This window comes from Excalfactoria chinensis, chromosome Z (assembly GCF_039878825.1).
Source record: "Excalfactoria chinensis isolate bCotChi1 chromosome Z, bCotChi1.hap2, whole genome shotgun sequence".
Lineage (NCBI taxonomy): Eukaryota > Metazoa > Chordata > Aves > Galliformes > Phasianidae > Excalfactoria > Excalfactoria chinensis.
This window is the reverse complement of record NC_092857.1, coordinates 9,929,180-9,947,609: the sequence shown is the minus strand read 5'-3', so window position 1 is coordinate 9,947,609 and position 18,430 is coordinate 9,929,180. Positions and strand designations below refer to the sequence as shown.

The window sequence follows — 18,430 nt, the reverse complement described above, 5'->3', positions numbered from 1 at the left end:
CAGCACAAAAGCCCTGAAAATGCTAGTGAGAAAAATACTGAACACCACGCAAATCTATGAGATACACCAATGAATACATTTCACAAATAGCCCCAGTAGAGGTGAGCATTACAGTAACTGGATAAAGCTTTAGGAAGACAGCAGGAGTGATGCTGCAGCCTGGGCTAGTAGAGATAGGGCAGAGATTACATCAGTGATAACTTGTTTTCCTTCTCTTAATCAATTCACAGATTACACATATATACTTCCATGCAGATCTGAAAATATTTTTCCATGAAGCTTACTTTTCATGATCGTAGTACTGAGTACTGTAGGTACTATGTAGGTATGTCTTTCTTTGGGTTCCTCGACACAATGGGAAGGAAATTTTCCTTAATGAGTAACTTTAGACAGGCAGTGTGCCCTGGTGGCCAAGCAGGCCAGTGGGATCCTGAGGTGTATTAAAGGGAGTGTGGCCAGCAGGCTGAGGGAGGTGATCTTTCTCTACTCTGCCCTGGTCAGGCCTCACGTGGACTACTGTATCCAGTTCTGTAATCAGGTCTCTCCAGTACAAAAAAGACAGAAATCTCCTGGAGAGAGTCTAGTGGAGGGCCACGAATATCACAAAGGGCCTGGAGCATCTCCCCTGTGAGGAGAGGATGGGTAACCTGGATCTGTTCAGCCTTGAGAAGGGAAGACTGAGGGAGGATCTTATGAATATTTACAAATATCTTAAGTGTGGGAGACAAAGGGACATGGTCAACCTCTCTTCGGTTGTCTGTGGGGAGAGGACAAGGGAAAATAACCATAAACTGGAGCACAGGAAGTTTAACGTCAATATGCAAAATAACTTCTTCATGGTGAGGGTGATGGAGCATGGGAATGGGCTGCCCGGAGGGGGTTGTGGAGTTCCCATGTAAGGAAAGGCTGAGTAACCTGGGTCTGTTCAGCCCCGGAAAAAGAAAATGGAGAGGGGATCTGATAAATGTTTATAAATATCGAAAAGGAGGTGAGAGGCAAGTGAATGAGGCCAGGCTGTTCTTGATGGTGTGTTGCAATAAAACAGGGAGTAATGGCCTGTAACTTGAACAAAGTTCCCTACTAGCATGCAGAAGAATTTCATTATGGTAAGGGTGACAGAGCCTTGGAACAGACTGCTGGAAAACTGGTAGAGTCTCCTTCTCTGGAGATATTCAAGGTGCATCTGAATGCCTACCTTTTCAACCTGCTGTAGGGAGCCTGCTTTGGCAGGGGGGTTGGACTCAATGATGTCTGGAGGCCCCTTCCAACCCCTACAGTTCTGTGATTCTGTGTTATTATGTATATTGTTGATAGTCCAGTGGTGCCACATGTAGACACATAACATGTTATGATACACTGTGACTCAACATTTGTATTATAAAAGGCAAATGGCACATTCATGACAGAGGTATAATAGATTTCATGTGTGGACTGTTCATGAGGAACTGGTAGCAAGATTGTACTAGGAGTGCAAGAGAATAGTGGTCTGCAGCTCAGTGTCTGAACAGGGATCAGCGATGAGTGATGCCTCTCAAGGGTCTGTACTGGGACTGACTTTAACATCTTCATCAATGGCATGGACAACCATGGACAGGGATAAAGTGCACCCCCAGCAGTGGGTGGATGATACAAATCTGTGTGGCGCAGTTGATGTGCCCAAGGCATGGATACCAACCAGAGGGTCCTTGACAGGCTGTGCAATCCTGAAGTTCAACAAATCCAAGTGCAAGGTGTTTCATTTGGGTTATGGCAACCCCCACTGCCAGTAAGAGCTGGGGGATGTAGGGATAGAGCACAGCCCTGCCAGAAAGGACCTGGGAGTACTGGTGCATGGCAGCTGTGTGTGAGCCAGCAGTGTGTGCTGAAGCCTAGACAGTCAGCTGTCTGTATCTAAAGGAGGGCTGTAAGAAAGACAGGTACAGACTCTTCAGTAGGGTCTAATTCAAAAGATTCTGTGATTCTATGATCTCCTGCTGAAATGAATACACAGATTTGAGACCTCATTGCTGAGCTATCCATACCTGAAAGGAAGCATGGTCTGGGCATCTGTCCCCTAATGCTTTGTAGCACTATGAGGTGGAGATGATGCTGGACAGCTATCCTCTGCCATGCAGTGCTATGAGACAATGCTGTCTGTAGGGGTTTGAAGAGCTGAGCTGTCTTTCTGCCCTCTGTGAAATAAGGGTGTCCTCTTCTGTTAATGACCTGCCAAAGGACCATGGCAGTATCTAATAACAACAAGTACTTCTGATCTGTCTTAGGACTCAGGAAATCCCAGAGCTGTTAAAGTACTTTTCTGGCATCTAGATTGGAAAAATGCCACCTCTTGTCAATAAGCCAGCATCTCTCACTTCTGATTCAGGCATAGGGATATTTACATTGCCAGTATTTCCCTGGTAATGCAGCCGGTGGGCATTCTCAGCTAGAATGATGGAGTACACAAATCCGTGCCAGCGGATGTTCATATGAGACATTAGGGAACATATCTTTATGCTGTGAGGCTTGTCAGACAGGCTGGAAGAGTATTCCTAGCAAGATATCCCTTGGCTGCCAGGGTTCAGGTGGCGCTTGGGTTATGCCCTCATTACTGTTTTTTAACATGTAGTTAGTCTGGTCCTGTCCTGTCCTGTCTAGCACCACTGAGCACAGGGCAAATTTGCTGGCAGCTCTACAGAGCAAACAGTTATTCCCGAGATGATCTGTATGCACAGAGGATCAGTGGAAGCACAAAGGATTTCTTCTGCCATCTGCCTCACCAATTTTCAGATGATGTCTACTAGTGAAGCACACCCACCCCTCCAGACTCCTGGGACGATATTTTCCATTCACAGAACCATCTGCCATCCTGTCAAGTATAGGAGCTACATGGGGAGAAAGTATGTCCCTTATCTTGAACTATAAACTGTAAACAAACGCTCTAGACAGAGGAGGACTTCCTTGAAAAGGGCACCACCAATTCAGTCTTTTATGCTTGACTCTGTCTTGCACATTAATGCCTGATGCTTTGAATATGGGCAGCCAGATTTGTAAGGTAGAGCACTGTTTAATCCATCATGAGGAAATATTTAAAACCTCACTGGAGTTAGCCTTCAACAAACTGATGTTACTTTGAAGTTTTTGGGCCAGGTAGGTGGTGGCCAGAGGTCCATTCCAACCTATGGCATCCTGCAACTCTGCAATGCTGCTTCAGTATCTGCAAGTATTACAACCATACACTTCAAATCTAAATCAGCTGTGAAAATATTTTGAAGTCAATGTTTCTTCTTACCCTTCCAGACACCCTTAACTTTTTCAAACAAGAAAATCATCGGAGGGAGAAATGGGAACGAAATCATGTAGCTGTCAGAAAGGTTTCTCGGCGATCTGTCAGCAAGGAGCGATGGGTGGAGACGCTTGTCGTTGCAGACAGTAAGATGGTTGAGTATCATGGAAGCGACCATGTGGAATCATATATCCTCACTATAATGAATATGGTAGGTAACATATTTCACCTTTTTAATTTTTTTTTTTTTTTTTAGATTAATGAAACAAATTATAAATTTGTTATACTACTCATCACACAGAAACAAGTCTGTAACATTTATCACTGAACATAATAGTATACCATTCATATATATCATTAAGACTGTTTATTGAAGCATTTTTTTTTCCTTTTATTTTGCATAGATGCAATTTTTCTCTCAATTTTAAGTAAGGGAAGATTCTGTAATTCTCAGTTTTGAGGACCGTACAATATAGTTACAAATTCTAGGACTAATTTTCATCCTAGTAAAATGAAACACCTTGTTGACCTTGGAGACCTGTGCTTCGTTGCCAAAATTGGGTTGGTAGCTGCAGCAGTAGAGAGAAATTATGTAGATACACATTCTTTCTTACGTCTTTGAATGAGAAAAACACTAGAAGTTGTAATAAATTTGAGCTTTTTTTTCTAACATTATGAAGATAGCACAGTTTAGGGAGGGATGGAGGGATGCTCTTCTTGAAGTCCAGCCTAGACAGGTAGAGCATAGATTTATTCCTAGTAGAAATGATTCAGCTACTTAAACATTTGAACAGTGATTTCTTCAGATGATTTGTTTTTTCTTCCCATAATTTTTGTTGTGAGTTTGCCCCTACAGGCACCTTGCTCACCACCCTTAGTGGGATGGAGAGAATTACAAGGGTAAAAGAAAGGTAACTCCTGGGTTGAGGTAAACACATTAAGGGCTTCATACTGGCAGACAGATATTTATCTATTTTCAGGAAGTACAACTTCATAGAATCATAGAATCTTAGAATTACTCAGGTTGGAAAATACCTCAAAGATCATCAAGTCCAACTGCAGCCTAGCCATAGTACCCTAACTCTAACAACCCTCTGCTAAATCATATCTCTGAGCACCACATCCAAACAGCTCTTAAACACATCCAGGGACGGTGACTCAACCACCTGCCTGGGGAGCCTATTCCAGTGTTTAACTACCCTTTCTGTAAAGAAGTGTTTCCTGATATCCAACCTAAACTTACCTTGGCGCAACTTGAGGCCATTTCCCCTTATCCTGCCACCTGTCCCCAGTGAGAAGAGACTTGCCCCACTCTCACTGTAAGCAGCTTTCAGATATTGGAAGAGAGCAACAAGGTCTCCCATCATCCTGCTTTTCCCAAGACTAAAAAGCCCCTCCTGATACAAGCCAGGATGCCATTGGCCGTCTTGGACACCTGGGCACACTGCTGGCTCATATTCAGCCAACTGTCCATCAGCACACCGAGGTCCCTTTCCATCAGGCAGCTTTCCAGCCACACCTCCCCAAGCCTGTAGGGTTGCATGGGGTTTTTGTGACCAAAATGCAGGACTTGACACTTGGCCCTATTGAAGCTCATGCCATTAACCTTGACCCATCGATCCAGTCTATCCAGGTCCCTCTTTAGTGCCCTTCTTCATTGTGTGTTATGGTTGATCTGGAAGACAAACTTTTAAAATCCAAATGCATATACATCCCCCCTTCTCCCTTTCTCAGCTCATATTACTGACCCTCTTTGGTCAGTTGGGGTCAGCTTTCCCAGATGTCCCCCACTCCAGATTCGTGCACAGCTGTAGCCTACTTCAGGTGCAATGATGATTTCATCATTGCATTGCCATCACTGTGCTGGTCTCAAACCCAAACCAGCACTCATATGAGCAATTATGAGTAAAAATTAACAATACCCCAGCTAAATTGAGTGCAACTGTTTTACCAGATAAGTACCCTGCATCTAAAATAAAATCCTTGTTAAAAATAATAATAATAATAATAATAAATTTGAGCATGTGAGGTTTTGTATACACGTGAAAAACAAAAGACTGTAGAGTAAAACCCTGCCATGATTAGATTTAGAAACAAACAAGTCTTAACATTTTCTCTGCTGTCTGTAGATGAAATGTTAGTGAGCCCAAACTGTTCCATTTGCAGTCTTTTATCTTGTAAAAGACTCACATTGGACCTTTATATTCAATAAACACGTTTTCCACTTTATATCAGTAATTTCTACTTTAATCATCATGTATGTGACAATTTTGACCTACATGCAGTTTATGTCCATTGCAGTCTGTATCCATTCAATATTTCTTGTGAAATATGGCATAGCTCACTTATAATAGTGCTGCTCCAAAAGTAATTCTTCCTATTTTATCATTTTTGCCCTCAACGTCAGAAGCAGATGTTGGTGGTAAGAGGCTGACCCTTTCCGCCAGTATCCCATTACATTCTGTTGCTGTGTAACAGATGGCAGCAGAAAGGCAGTCTGCCAAAATAGCATCTGACATGGAAACATGTATGAAACAAAGGTGTAATTGAATTCCTCCATGTGGAAAAAAAGGCACTCACTGAACTTCTTTGATGTTTGCCGAACATTTATGGTAATTGAACTGTGTAGCACAGTGAAGTGATGGATGGTGTGTTTCAGCAGTGGTGACAGTGATGTGAAAGACAAACCACCTTCTGGAAAGCCATGTAGATTTTTATGAGCATGGCGGGATTTTTCCAGTTCACCTCAGCTGAGAGCACACACCTAGTCATGGTGACTGTGTCTGAAGACACTGTTCTGTAGCTGAGAATTTGCTCTGTCAAATAGTGTTATTGTGTTCTGCTGTATCTGTTGTAGTTTCCATGGAAATAAGCAGGAGGCATTGCTTTTGGAGCAGCCTACGTAGATAAGTTCTCACTGTATACTGTTCTGATTATCATTCTTTCTGACTAATTCAACACTGTGTTAAGGCTGGCCAAACTTCTCAAGAGCTAAGTTACTAGTGTTCTGCTTTTTTAAAACATATATTAATTATTTATTGCTTTTGTTCTTAGCCTCCCTTTCTGTGCTGCAAAAATCCAAGTATCTGTAATTTAACTAATCTGCCCAATACTGACTTATTTTTGCTTTGTTGTGGCAGAGGCTGATTCATATCAAATCAAAACATGAGGATTTGATAAGCTGTTCCTTTGAACACAGAGAGGACCTCTCCATCATTATTATGTGACTGTACAAGTTGCATTCTTTCCTGCTCATGCTTTTCATCACCTTTGAAGTGGTTGAGCAGACAGTAAAGGGTGCTGACACAATGTTGGTACGTTCATCTAAAAGACAAATGGGCATAAAATAATATTGTGTTTACAGTGTGTTCTGTATCTTAATAATTTTGCCAAATCCTGTAGCATTGCTCATCTGGCAAAGCTGCCCTTTGCAGTAGTTCTGACATCAGTTGCATTTCAGTAAAATTTCAGTGAAGTGTGTTACAGGTCTAAAAAAAACCAAAAGAAAATCAAAACAACACCCCCCACACTATGGTGGATGGTGTGCTTGAAGTGAATGTTATATTTTCTCTCCAAAGTTCTGTTCTGCTATAGAGGAATCAGTTAATCTCATACCTCCTGGCTCTGGCACAGGTCACAGGGTTGTTCCACGATCCAAGCATTGGCAATGCAATTCACATTGTGCTGGTCCGGCTCATCCTTTTTGAGGAGGAGGAGGTAAGGTTTTTGTTTTCATCATCATGTTGTTTATGGTACTTTTGAGTTGATCCATAGTTACAGAGTGAAGCATTTGTTTATGATCATTTGTTCATTTTACTCTTCTATTTATCTAGTGACTGTGGCATGTCTGGTTTTAGAATAAATGCTGCCCTGGATAGAATAGTATTTAGTTAGTGACTTCAGGTATTTCTGCATAAAACACTCAAGGAAAATGTAATTAAAAAGGTAAATAATGGAATGGGGAACATGGGTGTGTTGTCACTTAGTTTCTAACTGCCTGGCATTACTGGAAGTGTCTAATAAAGTGCAATGCTGACATATTTGCAGGTCTCTTGAAGAAGTAAAGCTATTCTTGTGGAGGCTTTCTTACTATATCTCTTTCAAATCTCAAAAAATGAAAATTAAGTGAATACTAATCGGTCTGAACTAGTTTCACATTTGTAGATTATTATGTCTGTTACACATAGCCATTTTGCTTTATGCTTAAATACATACTGATTGTGGTAATTTTATGGTTATTTTTAAAATACCATGAGTGATGTAGCCTTCTCTGGCTGCAGGAACACATTAAGGGGATTTTCACAATGGCTCATGGTTTATGAACATAAGCTAAATAATCTCAATGCTACTGAAATCGGAGGACAAAGCTGTGGAGCAAGGCTATGCCTTCTGAAATAAGGACTAAGAATAGAGCCTGTCCTAGTAGCCCTTGGGGTAAGGATATGCAGCCAAAAAGTATAGTTCATGTTTTAAACAAGGCAGATAGGACCTGAAGTCCATGGTGACATGCAATTAAGAGTACTTCACAAATTTATATGGCTTGCGTATGTATTATATGATCATAAGATGAGGATGGAAGACTGTATCGTCTCTTTCTGGGATTTACAAATGTTAAAATCTCCTGTGAAAGAGATAAACCCTTCAGAATGTAACCATTCCTTAAGCATGAACTTATTCACATAACATCGAGTCACAAACACAGAAGTTAAACAGTAGTTAATCATTAACTTCTTTAGTAAAAAGAAAAAAAACTTGCTCTCAGAGAATGTAAAATGTTTGAAAACTGCAAGTGTTTGGTTTGGTGAAGCTTACATTGAAAAAGGAAAAGGAAAAGGAAAAGGAAAAGGAAAAGGAAAAGGAAAAGGAAAAGGAAAAGGAAAAGGAAAAGGAAAAGGAAAAGGAAAAGGAAAAGGAAAAGGAAAAGGAAAAGGAAAGGAAGGAAGGAAGGAAGGAAGGAAGGAAGGAAGGAAGGAAGGAAGGAAGGAAGGAAGGAAGGAAGGAAGGAAGGAAGGAAGGAAGGAAGGAAGGAAGGAAGGAAGGAAGGAAGGAAGGAAGGAAGGAAGGAAGGAAGGAAGGAAGGAAGGAAGGAAGGAAGGAAGGAAGGAAGGAAGGAAGGAAGGAAGGAAGGAAAGAAAAAAAAGAAGAAAAAAAAAGTACATTTCTTCTGCTTATTTTTTCATTATTTTTTTTCATTAGCTGTGCCAATTACAAAAATGTCAAGATTTTATTTTATATAAATACACATCATGGCTTTAGCTTTAGACAAAGGCATAAGCAGGGACATTTCAGAGACTACCCAGCTTCACAGCTAACATCACTGACAAATAATTGCAATGCATTGTTGCCTTTACAATATTTTCCTTCACTCCCCATTAGCAAGGCTTGAAGATAGTTCACCACGCTGATAAGACACTAGCCAGCTTCTGCAAATGGCAAAAGAGTGTCAATCCTAAGAGTGACGTCAACCCTACACACCACGATGTGGCTGTTCTCCTAACAAGGTATGACAACCAACATTTCAGCAGTTGTGATCAAATATTGTTTAGTTATATTTCTTTTGGTGATATATTTTTTTTTAATGCTCATTTAGTTCATCCTGCATAGAACCCATGAAAACATGCTGTTTCTAAAATACCACAATGAATGCAAAACATTGTGTGAGCATTCCTGATACTCAAACAGGCAGAGTATATGAGTTATATTATAAAAACGTGGTTAAGGTTAGGCCTGCTGTACCTTTTAAAGTTGTTGTTTTTCATTTGTTTTCAAAGTACACATAATAGTCTATGTACGTATGTGGGTGTTTTATTAGAGATGCGTCTTAGTCAGGAAATTGAGAACTGTATGCCTCGAGAGATTAGCAATTTACAGAGCTCAGGTCATTTTCTCCACTTGATCCTGTTTCGTTTCGTGCTCAATCACTTCTTTATTCTCCTTTGAAGGGATGTACCAAAATAGTCCACTGAGTAGGTGAGCAATTCTATAAAGGCAAATCCTCAAACAACACACGGTTACATCTCGGAATGGAAGAACGTTTTACGAAGACTGCTGTTTAAAGTGTGATTTTTAAATAGTGTCTCGTTATTCACTGAGAAACAATACATAGATGTATTTATGTGTGAGCAATGGAGACACAGAAAACTTAAAAGTTTGAGGTTATGCAGGGAGTTTATGGCAGGGCACAAAGAAGAAACTCTGCTGGCCTGTCAGAATAGATACAATCTGCACACAGCTGAGAAGAAAGATTGGGTTTCAGATCTAGAAAAAGTTGGTCTTTCAGACCAAACAAAACAACAAAAAATCTCAAATGGTATGGGAAGAAAATCCACTAGTGTTAAAGAATGAGAAAAAGAAATCTCAAAATGTTGAGTGGTTTATCTCTCCAGATAAATAAGCAGTTCATTTGAATGAAGTTGAGGAGGTGTTGAGTAGCCACTCTGGCAACCCTTCAGTGTCTGCAAATGAGTTGTACCTGGCTGAGCTGATATACAGGATTAAATCACATTCTTCATAATAAGTCTGCCACTTAGCCTATGGCACACTATTGCAGTAGGATGTTCCCCAGTGAAAGAGCCTGAGATGAGGCTGTAATCCTTCAGTCTGCTCTGTCTGAACTGGGAGAAGTTAAATCAACCTGACCCTCACAGGATGTCTGAATCTCTCCCTCCTTTATAAGTTATGGATGTAGAGGTTTGTATTATGGTTTGACCTGTTCAAAGGTAAAACACACATTTCTTCCTTTTATTTATTCTAGCAGACCGCTTAGCATCCAGCTAGACAGTTTGAAGGAAGGGACCATTTTCTGACAGTGCACAGTTTCTTAATGCTCATGCTGCCAAGGCAGCATGTGCCTACTTGCTAGGGAAAATAGTCCATGCTGAAGGACTGAAGTTGTTAGCCAGAAGAGCTCACAGGGATTTTGGCTCCATGTTAGCATGCATTCTGTTCTGTAACAGCACCTTAACATTGGCTGCCTGCAGCTGTGAGTCCTGTGTCATATGTGATATGATGGAATTAAAGGGAGAGTTTTCTTTAAAATATAAGAGAGAACTAATAAATTCTTGGGCAAAATTAGAGAAAAGGAAATAGAGCGTGCAATTTGCCATCAGGCATTTACTAGAAAATGTGCTTTGATCAAAGTGGTGTCAGAAGTTTTAGAGGATTTTAGAACTTCCTTATGTGAGTTGAAAATAAGTGTGTATTTAAGCACTACAGTAGTGTCATTATTGGTGACTAATTATAGTGATATAATACAACAGTAGCAAAAAAAAAAAAAAGTGTATGCTTTTAAAATGTTATCTCAGCTCTTTGCTTGAAACACAGATACATCAGCACTGATATGTTATGAGTTGGAAGCATAACACCCAATGTAAGGGACACTGTGGTTGCTTTAAATCTCTTTTAATGACAAGTCATTTTCTGTGATTTTAGAAAGGACATTTGTGCTGGCATGAATCGTCCGTGTGAAACCTTGGGTTTATCTCACCTGTCAGGCATGTGTCAGCCTCACAGAAGCTGCAACATCAATGAAGATTCTGGTCTTCCTTTGGCATTCACTATTGCTCATGAACTTGGACACAGGTATAATGGAAAGTGAAGGGGGACCCTGCTGAAGCTGAATTATTATTTGCATATTAATCGTTAAATTGCCAGACAAAAACAAACAAAAAAAAGGAGTAAGTTGATGTATCTTTATTATTAACTCAAAACCATAGTTATTTTTAATGAGCAAAGAAGAATTTGCTCAAAAAAAAAAAAAAAAAAAAAAAGAGTCTTAAGCCTTTAACTTTTTATAATTACTATAATTACAGCTCTTCATTATACCCCTTTTGATATTCTACTACATTAGTACATCAGGATGAAATAATTCAACTGTGAAAAATCATCACTTAATGCTTTAACTTTTCACTTTTTTTCATTTTTTGAGCCTGTAGTGATTTACTATGCAATTACTTCACACGATCTTCAAATGAATCATTTACATAAAAAATAATAATAATAACTGTTGTACTGGGTATTTCAGTATAGCAGATCAGCTAGAAACAGTGTTTTTATAAAACTAGTCAAGGTTCACAGGAATATCAGGTTTCCTGTCTTACTAAGGTTACCTTTGGACACACCTGGACTACTGTGTCCAGTTCTGGGCTCCCCAGTTCAAGAAGGACTACTAGAATGTGTCCAGCAGAGAGCCACAAAGATGACTAGGGGGTCTGGAGCATCTCCTGTATGAGGAAAGGCTGAGTAGCTTGGGTTTATTCATTCTAGGGAAAATAAGATGGAGAGAGCATTTGATCATTGTAAATATCTAAAGGCAGGTGGGAGACAAACAAATGAGGCCAGACTCCTTTTGGTGATGGCATAAAACTTTAACATAGGAAGTTCAGCACTACCATGCAGAACAACTTCTTTATGGTAAGGATGACAGAGCACTGGAACAAGCTGCCCAGAGGGGTGGAGTCTTTTTCTATAAGACATTCAAGACTTGCCAGGACACCTACCTGTGCAACCTTTTGTTAGGAACCAGCTTTAGCATCAGGGTTGGAGTGGATGATTTCTTGAGGTCCCTTCCAACCCTTGCAATTCTGTGACTCTGTAAGTCTGCAATTGGGATTTTTTGCTTTAAACCGAATTTGTCCATATTCTAACTTTGTGAAAGTGTTTTGGTTGGTTAACTGGTTTATTAAACTCATGTGAAATACTTTATCTTTTGAATGTTGTGGCACTGAACTGGTTTCCTCAAGGTACAACATTATCACATGGACAGTTCAGTTTGCCTGCAGTTCTCTACTGGGCTAGGTGACAGGTTTATTCTTGTATCACATCACTTTCTGTATACACCCAGCTGCCACTCAGGCTGAAGTCTGTACTTCCCCATGGGATGTAAAATCTGATCTGAAGACTATTAAGGTACGAATTGGCCTTTCTTTATTCAACCCATGAATTCTCAGAAATTAAATAATGATAATTATTTCAATTAGATTTAGGTGCTTTGAGGTTCTTTCTCCTGATCTCCACAACCTCTTGCTGACAGAGCAAGACTCTTTCATTGACAAAACTTGCCAGGAAATACTTTATCCCCATAGACTATGTGTGTCCTTCTCCTGGTCTAGCCCAGGTCCTTTGGATAATACGAGACAAAGTACAGATGTGCTGCTGTTGCAGTAACGCTACATGGCCTAGCCTTTAAGGATAGCCTACCAAAGACAGCAGTAGCGCTCATAATTAATTTGTAACTATCTTTCACTCAAGCAGGGTTAGAGAAAAGGCATTAAGAATTTTGAATACGGGCAATAAAACAGTTGAAACAAAAAGATTAAAACAAAAAAACAAACAAACAAAAAAACAAAAACAAAAACAAAAAACATTTTTAATGGTTTCCAAAAATTCCTGCTTACCCTGTAGACATTCACAGTCACCTGTGGCATCCGACCCTGTTTGTAGAAAAAGACCTGTCACTAGGGGGACACACTCGCTTTTACTACTCAGGCCTGCCACTGGAGTGAGTTCTGACTGAAATCATGCTCTGTCTTGGGAACATTTGAGTCATGGTACAATTACATTTTCCAGAAATAAAGTCTAAGTGGTTTGAACTCATCAGAAGGTCTTTGTCTGATCCATGGCTGAATCATGACCTGAGTTAGTTGTCAAGGCTGTGGAATAAGGGTTTGTAAATGATATAAACAATTCAGGTGTCAAAATATTCATATACTACAGTCTTTGTATATTATTACTTCAGACAAAACCTCCTTCACAAGGAGGTGGTGTGAAGGTATGGTGCTTAATCAGGTGAATCCTACTCAAATGTTTTTGGGTGGTTTTTTTTGTTTGTTTGTTTGTTTTGTTTTTTATGGTTTTTACTAGCTCTTGAATAAAGAAATCTCCTAATAATGCAGAGAAGCTGTAGAGAGCCACATCAGGAAGACCTGCTATGCGAGACCTGCATGACTGTAAGGCACAGCTGGAGAAAGTTAAATAGAAAGGAATGAAGGCTGGAAGCTAATCCACTGAATGTTCAGTAATGTGCAAACCAGTGTCTCTACCAAAATAGATTTAAAAAGAAGTAGAGATGTAAGAGAGCAATGTATAGCAGCGTAACAAAGTCTGATTGCAGTTAAAGTGGTACAAGTTTAAATGACTGGGGTCCATGAGTGAGAAAGGACTACAAGTTTTGACCTAACTCTAAATCTTAAATGTAATTCTTGGACAGGCTGTGCAATAGTGTTCTGACTCTCTTAGAACTACCCCTGAATGTCCTTTGACAGTATATTCGTAATTTTTTACCTAATTAATATTGCTGTACCTAACAGGCTTACTTGACAGCCTGACATAGTGCAAATTTGTTGTAGGCTTTGGGTCAATTCTTTATTTATTTGTTTATTTTAAAAGCAGGACCCTACAGTTCACCAGGTGAGGAAGCAACTGACCATAGCATCTTTTTTAAACACAGCTCAGAACTCATAGATGAGTGTTGTGGTACAGCCAAGCAGTTGGAGTTACCAGATGTTGTTTTGTGTCTCCAGTTTTGGTATCCAGCATGACGGAAAAGAAAATGACTGTGAGCCTGTTGGAAAGCGCCCATACATCATGTCTCGGCAGTTGCAGTATGATCCCACTCCACTCACCTGGTCACAGTGCAGCAAGGAATATATCACACGATTCCTAGAGTGAGTGATTGGGTTGTAGCATTTCCCAAAGATGAGTACAACTGTGTATGAGATGTTTATGTGAAGTTCAAAGTAAATCCTGTATTATTATGATACTAGATTTAAGTTTCTGTAGTATGCATGAATTAATTACCATGGAGGAGTTCATAGCTCGCTTAGTAATTTTGAAAGTTCCATTATATTTGTGTTTCCTGGGTTTCAACTCAAGTCTTGTCATAGAAGGTCAGGTTTGGTTTAACCTGCAATTTTTTGAATTTACCAGAAAGAAAGAAGTCTTCTGCCAAGAACTCTGGGGAACCTGACAGATCTTGCCTCTGTCCACAGTGATACGTGTTCCTTTTCAATGATTTGTTGAAGTTCAGCATGTTCTTTATATGAGCAGCAATGTGATAAATTTCACCAGAAGTGGTGATATTCTCTGAAACTACTCAGCAATCTATAATGACCTCATGATATTTCCACTTTGACTTGCCTTGTTTTGCCTAGCATCAGGATCATCAGCACACCTAAGAATCACAGGCATTTAAATCTCCCAGAGCATTCTCCCAGAGAATATGAGCTATTACATTTTTTATAGTACCTAGCCTTGCTTTTCTGTAAGTTAAAGAATGTGAGGAAGGAGCTTGCTACTGTAAAAGTTTTCTTCATATTTCTTGCTATTTTTTAAGTTGTGCATGATTCAGGATGTATAGCCACCATCAAATTCCTGAAGTAAATCACTAAGTAATATTTATGGCTTGAAGATTGCTCTATTTCAGCGTGTATGTTGGAAAACAGTTGCCATGGGGATCAGTGAGTCTGCTCTAATAGACCAGTTATTAATTCTTGCTTCAGGTCCATTAAAGTACAACGAAGATGACTCCTTTCAATTTGAGCTAGTACTCAGTGTCAAGAAGGCTGCTACAAATTAATTTTTCAGTATAGGTAAATACTCTGAAAAAAAAATGTGATCTGTCTCCTAAAAGACTGAAGATTAGTCTCATAGAAGACATGAACAAAGACATCTATACCCACATCAGATTGCTCAGAGCCTGGTCCATTCTGACTGTGAGTGTACCCAAGGACAGGGCAGTCATCGTGTATTTGGCAACCTGTTCCAGTACTTCATCACTGTTACTATGAAAACTCTTTTCCTTATACCCATACTAAGTCTTCCCTGTTTTAGACTGAAACCATTTCCCCTTGTCCTATTACAGAAGATCCTGCTGAAAAGTCTGTCCCTTCTTTCTTATAGCACCCCTTTACACACTGAAAGGCCACTATCAGGTCACCTCAGAGGCTCCACTTCTCCACGCTGAGCAGCTCCAGCTCTCTCAGCCTGTCCTCTTTGGGGACATGTTCCACTCCATAAATCTTTTTGTATGGCCCTCCTCTGGACACACTCCAGCAGGTCAATGCCTCTCCTGTACTGAGGACTCTACCTCTGAACACAGTACTTCTTATGAGGTCTTACCAGTGCAGAGCAGAGGGGCAGGATCACCTCCCTTGTCCTGCTGACCACGCTGCTTTTGATGCAGCTCAGAATTTGGTTGGCTTTCTGAGCTACAGAAGCACACTGCTGGCTCATGTCCAGATATGAGCAGATAACACTGAGGAACTGTGAGGATGATTTTTAATCTTTTGTTAATGAGACTGGAATTTTTGTCATGATTACAAGCTGTGCACCCTGAACACAGTGGGGGAAGAACTGAGAGGTTTGTAGTGGAAGTCTCAACCAGGAGACTGAGAAGGAAGCTACTAGCAAGTTTGCCAACAACACTTAACTGGGAGGTGCTGCTGAATACCTGGAGAGTTGAGAGGCCTTGCAGAGTGATCTAGATCTAGTTAGTGATCTAGATAGGCTGGAGCATGAATCATCAACACAGCATGGAGCATGGAGCATCAACACAGAGAATACTGAGTGCTTGGCCTGGAATGAACCTCCAATGCTGGACACAGGCATAGATGGGAGATGAGTGGCTGCAGATCTCAGCAGGAGGGGACCTAGAAGCACCGGGGGCAGCAGCTCAGCACAAGCCAGCGGTGTGCCTGGGCAGCCAAGAAGCCAAACTGCATTGTGAGGGGCACTGATCACAGCGCGGTTAGTGATCAGAAGAGGTGATACTCTGCTCTATTTAGCACTGGAGTATTGTATGCAGACATATTTAGTAATGGAGTATTCTTGAGTATCATGTGCAGTTCTGGGCTCCACAGTGTCAAGATGATGTTAAGGTTCTTGTGAAAGTGTCTCAAGGGGGGCAATAAAGCTGTAAAAGAGATGGAAAAATGTGTCCTGTGAGGAAAAGCTGTGGACACTTGGGTTGTCCAGACTGGAGAAAAAGATGTTGAGGGGACCTCACTGCTCTCTGCAGCTTATGAGAAGGGGAAGCAGAGGGAGGTTCTGCTCTATGTGAACTGATGTCACTCAGCAACAGCATAAAGCTGTGCTAAGGGACATTCACATGGGACATTAGGTAACAGTTCCTTTACTGTGAGAGTGGTCAAACCCTGCAACTTCCTAGAGAGGTGGTTGGTACCCCATGGCTGTCAGTGTTCAAGAGGCATTTGGATAATGCCCTCAGTGATGTGCTTTGGCTTTTGGATAAACCTGAAGTAGTCAGGCAATTGAACTTGACGTTCTGTGCAGATGCCTTCCAAATGAACTGTAGTCTATTCTGATGTATTGATCTCTACTTTACTATGCTACACTATGCTGTTTCTTCAGGGATTTTTTTGTTTGTTTGTTTGTTTTGGTTTGTTTTGGTTTGGTTTTTGTTCTCCTTTAAAATATAATTAACTACCAGAAGTCAGTGCTGTTTGGTAGAAGCCCCTCAGCATATCTTAGCTGGAATACGGAAGAGTTGTTTCTGAAGGCTATATAAAAAAGTCTGCATAGAATTATCAAAAAGTGTGGTTGATTGTTCTTTTGATTTGGAGTTTGGTGTTTTGTTCTGTTTGTTTTTTCAGTATGCAATTCTTGTCTTTTAGCCGAGGATGGGGATTCTGTCTGGATGATATCCCCCAAAAAGAAGTCTTAAAGTCCCCAGTCATTGCTCCAGGGGTGATTTATGATGTGCATCACCAGTGCCAGCTTCAGTATGGTTCCAATGCTACTTTCTGTGAAGACGTGGATGTGAGTGTTGCATATATTTATTCATTCCTTTAGTGATAACTAACTCCTTTTGAACAGTATGGAAACACAGTCACTGAAATTCAGTTGCTAACAACATACAGCATGTTCAGTCTTATAGGCTATGTATGCAGTACAGACATTGCCTAACATGGTATTTTAACTCCCCACTACAGATTCTGCAAGCAAGTCATTGTTCTGTATGCTTTGTTTATTCAAAGACATTCACTGGGTCTGGGCCCATATCTGCTATTAAATGCCTGTCCTCCGCTGGGTGGAGTAATTTTGACTTGAAACTTCTATTAGTGAGCTTAAGTTAGGTCTCAGTGGAGTCACATTTTTAAAAACAAGATGCTGCCAAAATATTTCTGGCAGCAACCATTTAGTTAAAGAAGGTATTTTCTGAAGAAGTCTGGGTTGTCCTCTTTTCCAGCATCTTGACTTTTCACATTCTTGGTAGTCCAAATAATTAAAGGAAATTGCAGTCCATGTCCCTCAAAGAATCTTTAAGTCCCCATCATGCATGAGATTTATATACGCAAATGGGTAATTTGGATGGTACCCTGGGGCTTTATCTCACAGCACAGCGAAACAGAGATGCATAAGAACATTATACTGACATCAACACAGTTCCCCATAAGAGCCAGAAAGTAATACAGGGTGACAGATCATATTTGCTATGGTGCAGTGCTATGCGATTGTAACTGTACCTAGCATCAGAGCTAGTTGGCTCAGCCAGTACTTTCATAGTTCAGTTCAGATATAGATATAGTGGTTCCAAGTGCTAATCTAGCTAAGTGATCACTAAATTTTGATGAGTTTAGGGCTGCAGTATTCAGCAAACACTGAAGGCAGCAGTGTGTTTCATCCACACGTTAAGAAGGGCTGTGGTAGTATTGTCTTCTCTAGGCAAGGTATTGCACACAGCTGTGGAGTGGGGACTGCTGATCTTGATTGTTTATTCCATTCGGATAATTATGTGTATCCTCATTTAGCGTATCCTATTAGAGGGATTATTTCTGATTAATCTCCTTAGCCTTAATAGATAACATGATTACCAATGTTGAACTGCAACTACTGAATCTGAAGGAGGTATTGAAAAATTACTTTCATTTGCTGCTCCAGTTTCCCCAGCTACTGTAATTTGTCCAATGGTACAGATAGAAAATTGAAGTGTAATTTTGTAGCTCTGGTTTATTCTGTGTCTCCTTTGGTTTGAACCTAGTAGACCTTTACATTTGACATCTCTTGATTGACCAATTTTACAGCTAAGCATGTGTCAGAAAACAAATTGGTATTATCATATTTTGCTTTTTATTGCAAGGACTTTGTTTTGCAGGTAGCTACAACTGGCAAGGAAATGAATTGTGAATAGTGTAGTCTGCCTGGCATTTC

At 40.3% G+C, this 18,430-nt stretch overlaps 1 protein-coding gene across 1 annotated transcript in view; it reads left to right on the top strand.

Moving 5' to 3' along the window:
- ADAMTS12 (ADAM metallopeptidase with thrombospondin type 1 motif 12) overlaps positions 1–18,430 on the top strand; it is a 160,405-nt gene that overhangs the window by 81,671 nt on the left and 60,304 nt on the right. The window contains exons 4-9 of the mRNA XM_072359368.1: positions 3,277–3,473; positions 6,896–6,979; positions 8,639–8,763; positions 10,694–10,843; positions 13,783–13,926; positions 16,894–17,038. Coding sequence (XP_072215469.1) covers positions 3,277–3,473; positions 6,896–6,979; positions 8,639–8,763; positions 10,694–10,843; positions 13,783–13,926; positions 16,894–17,038 — 845 coding nt within the window. The remainder of the gene's footprint in view (positions 1–3,276; positions 3,474–6,895; positions 6,980–8,638; positions 8,764–10,693; positions 10,844–13,782; positions 13,927–16,893; positions 17,039–18,430) is intronic.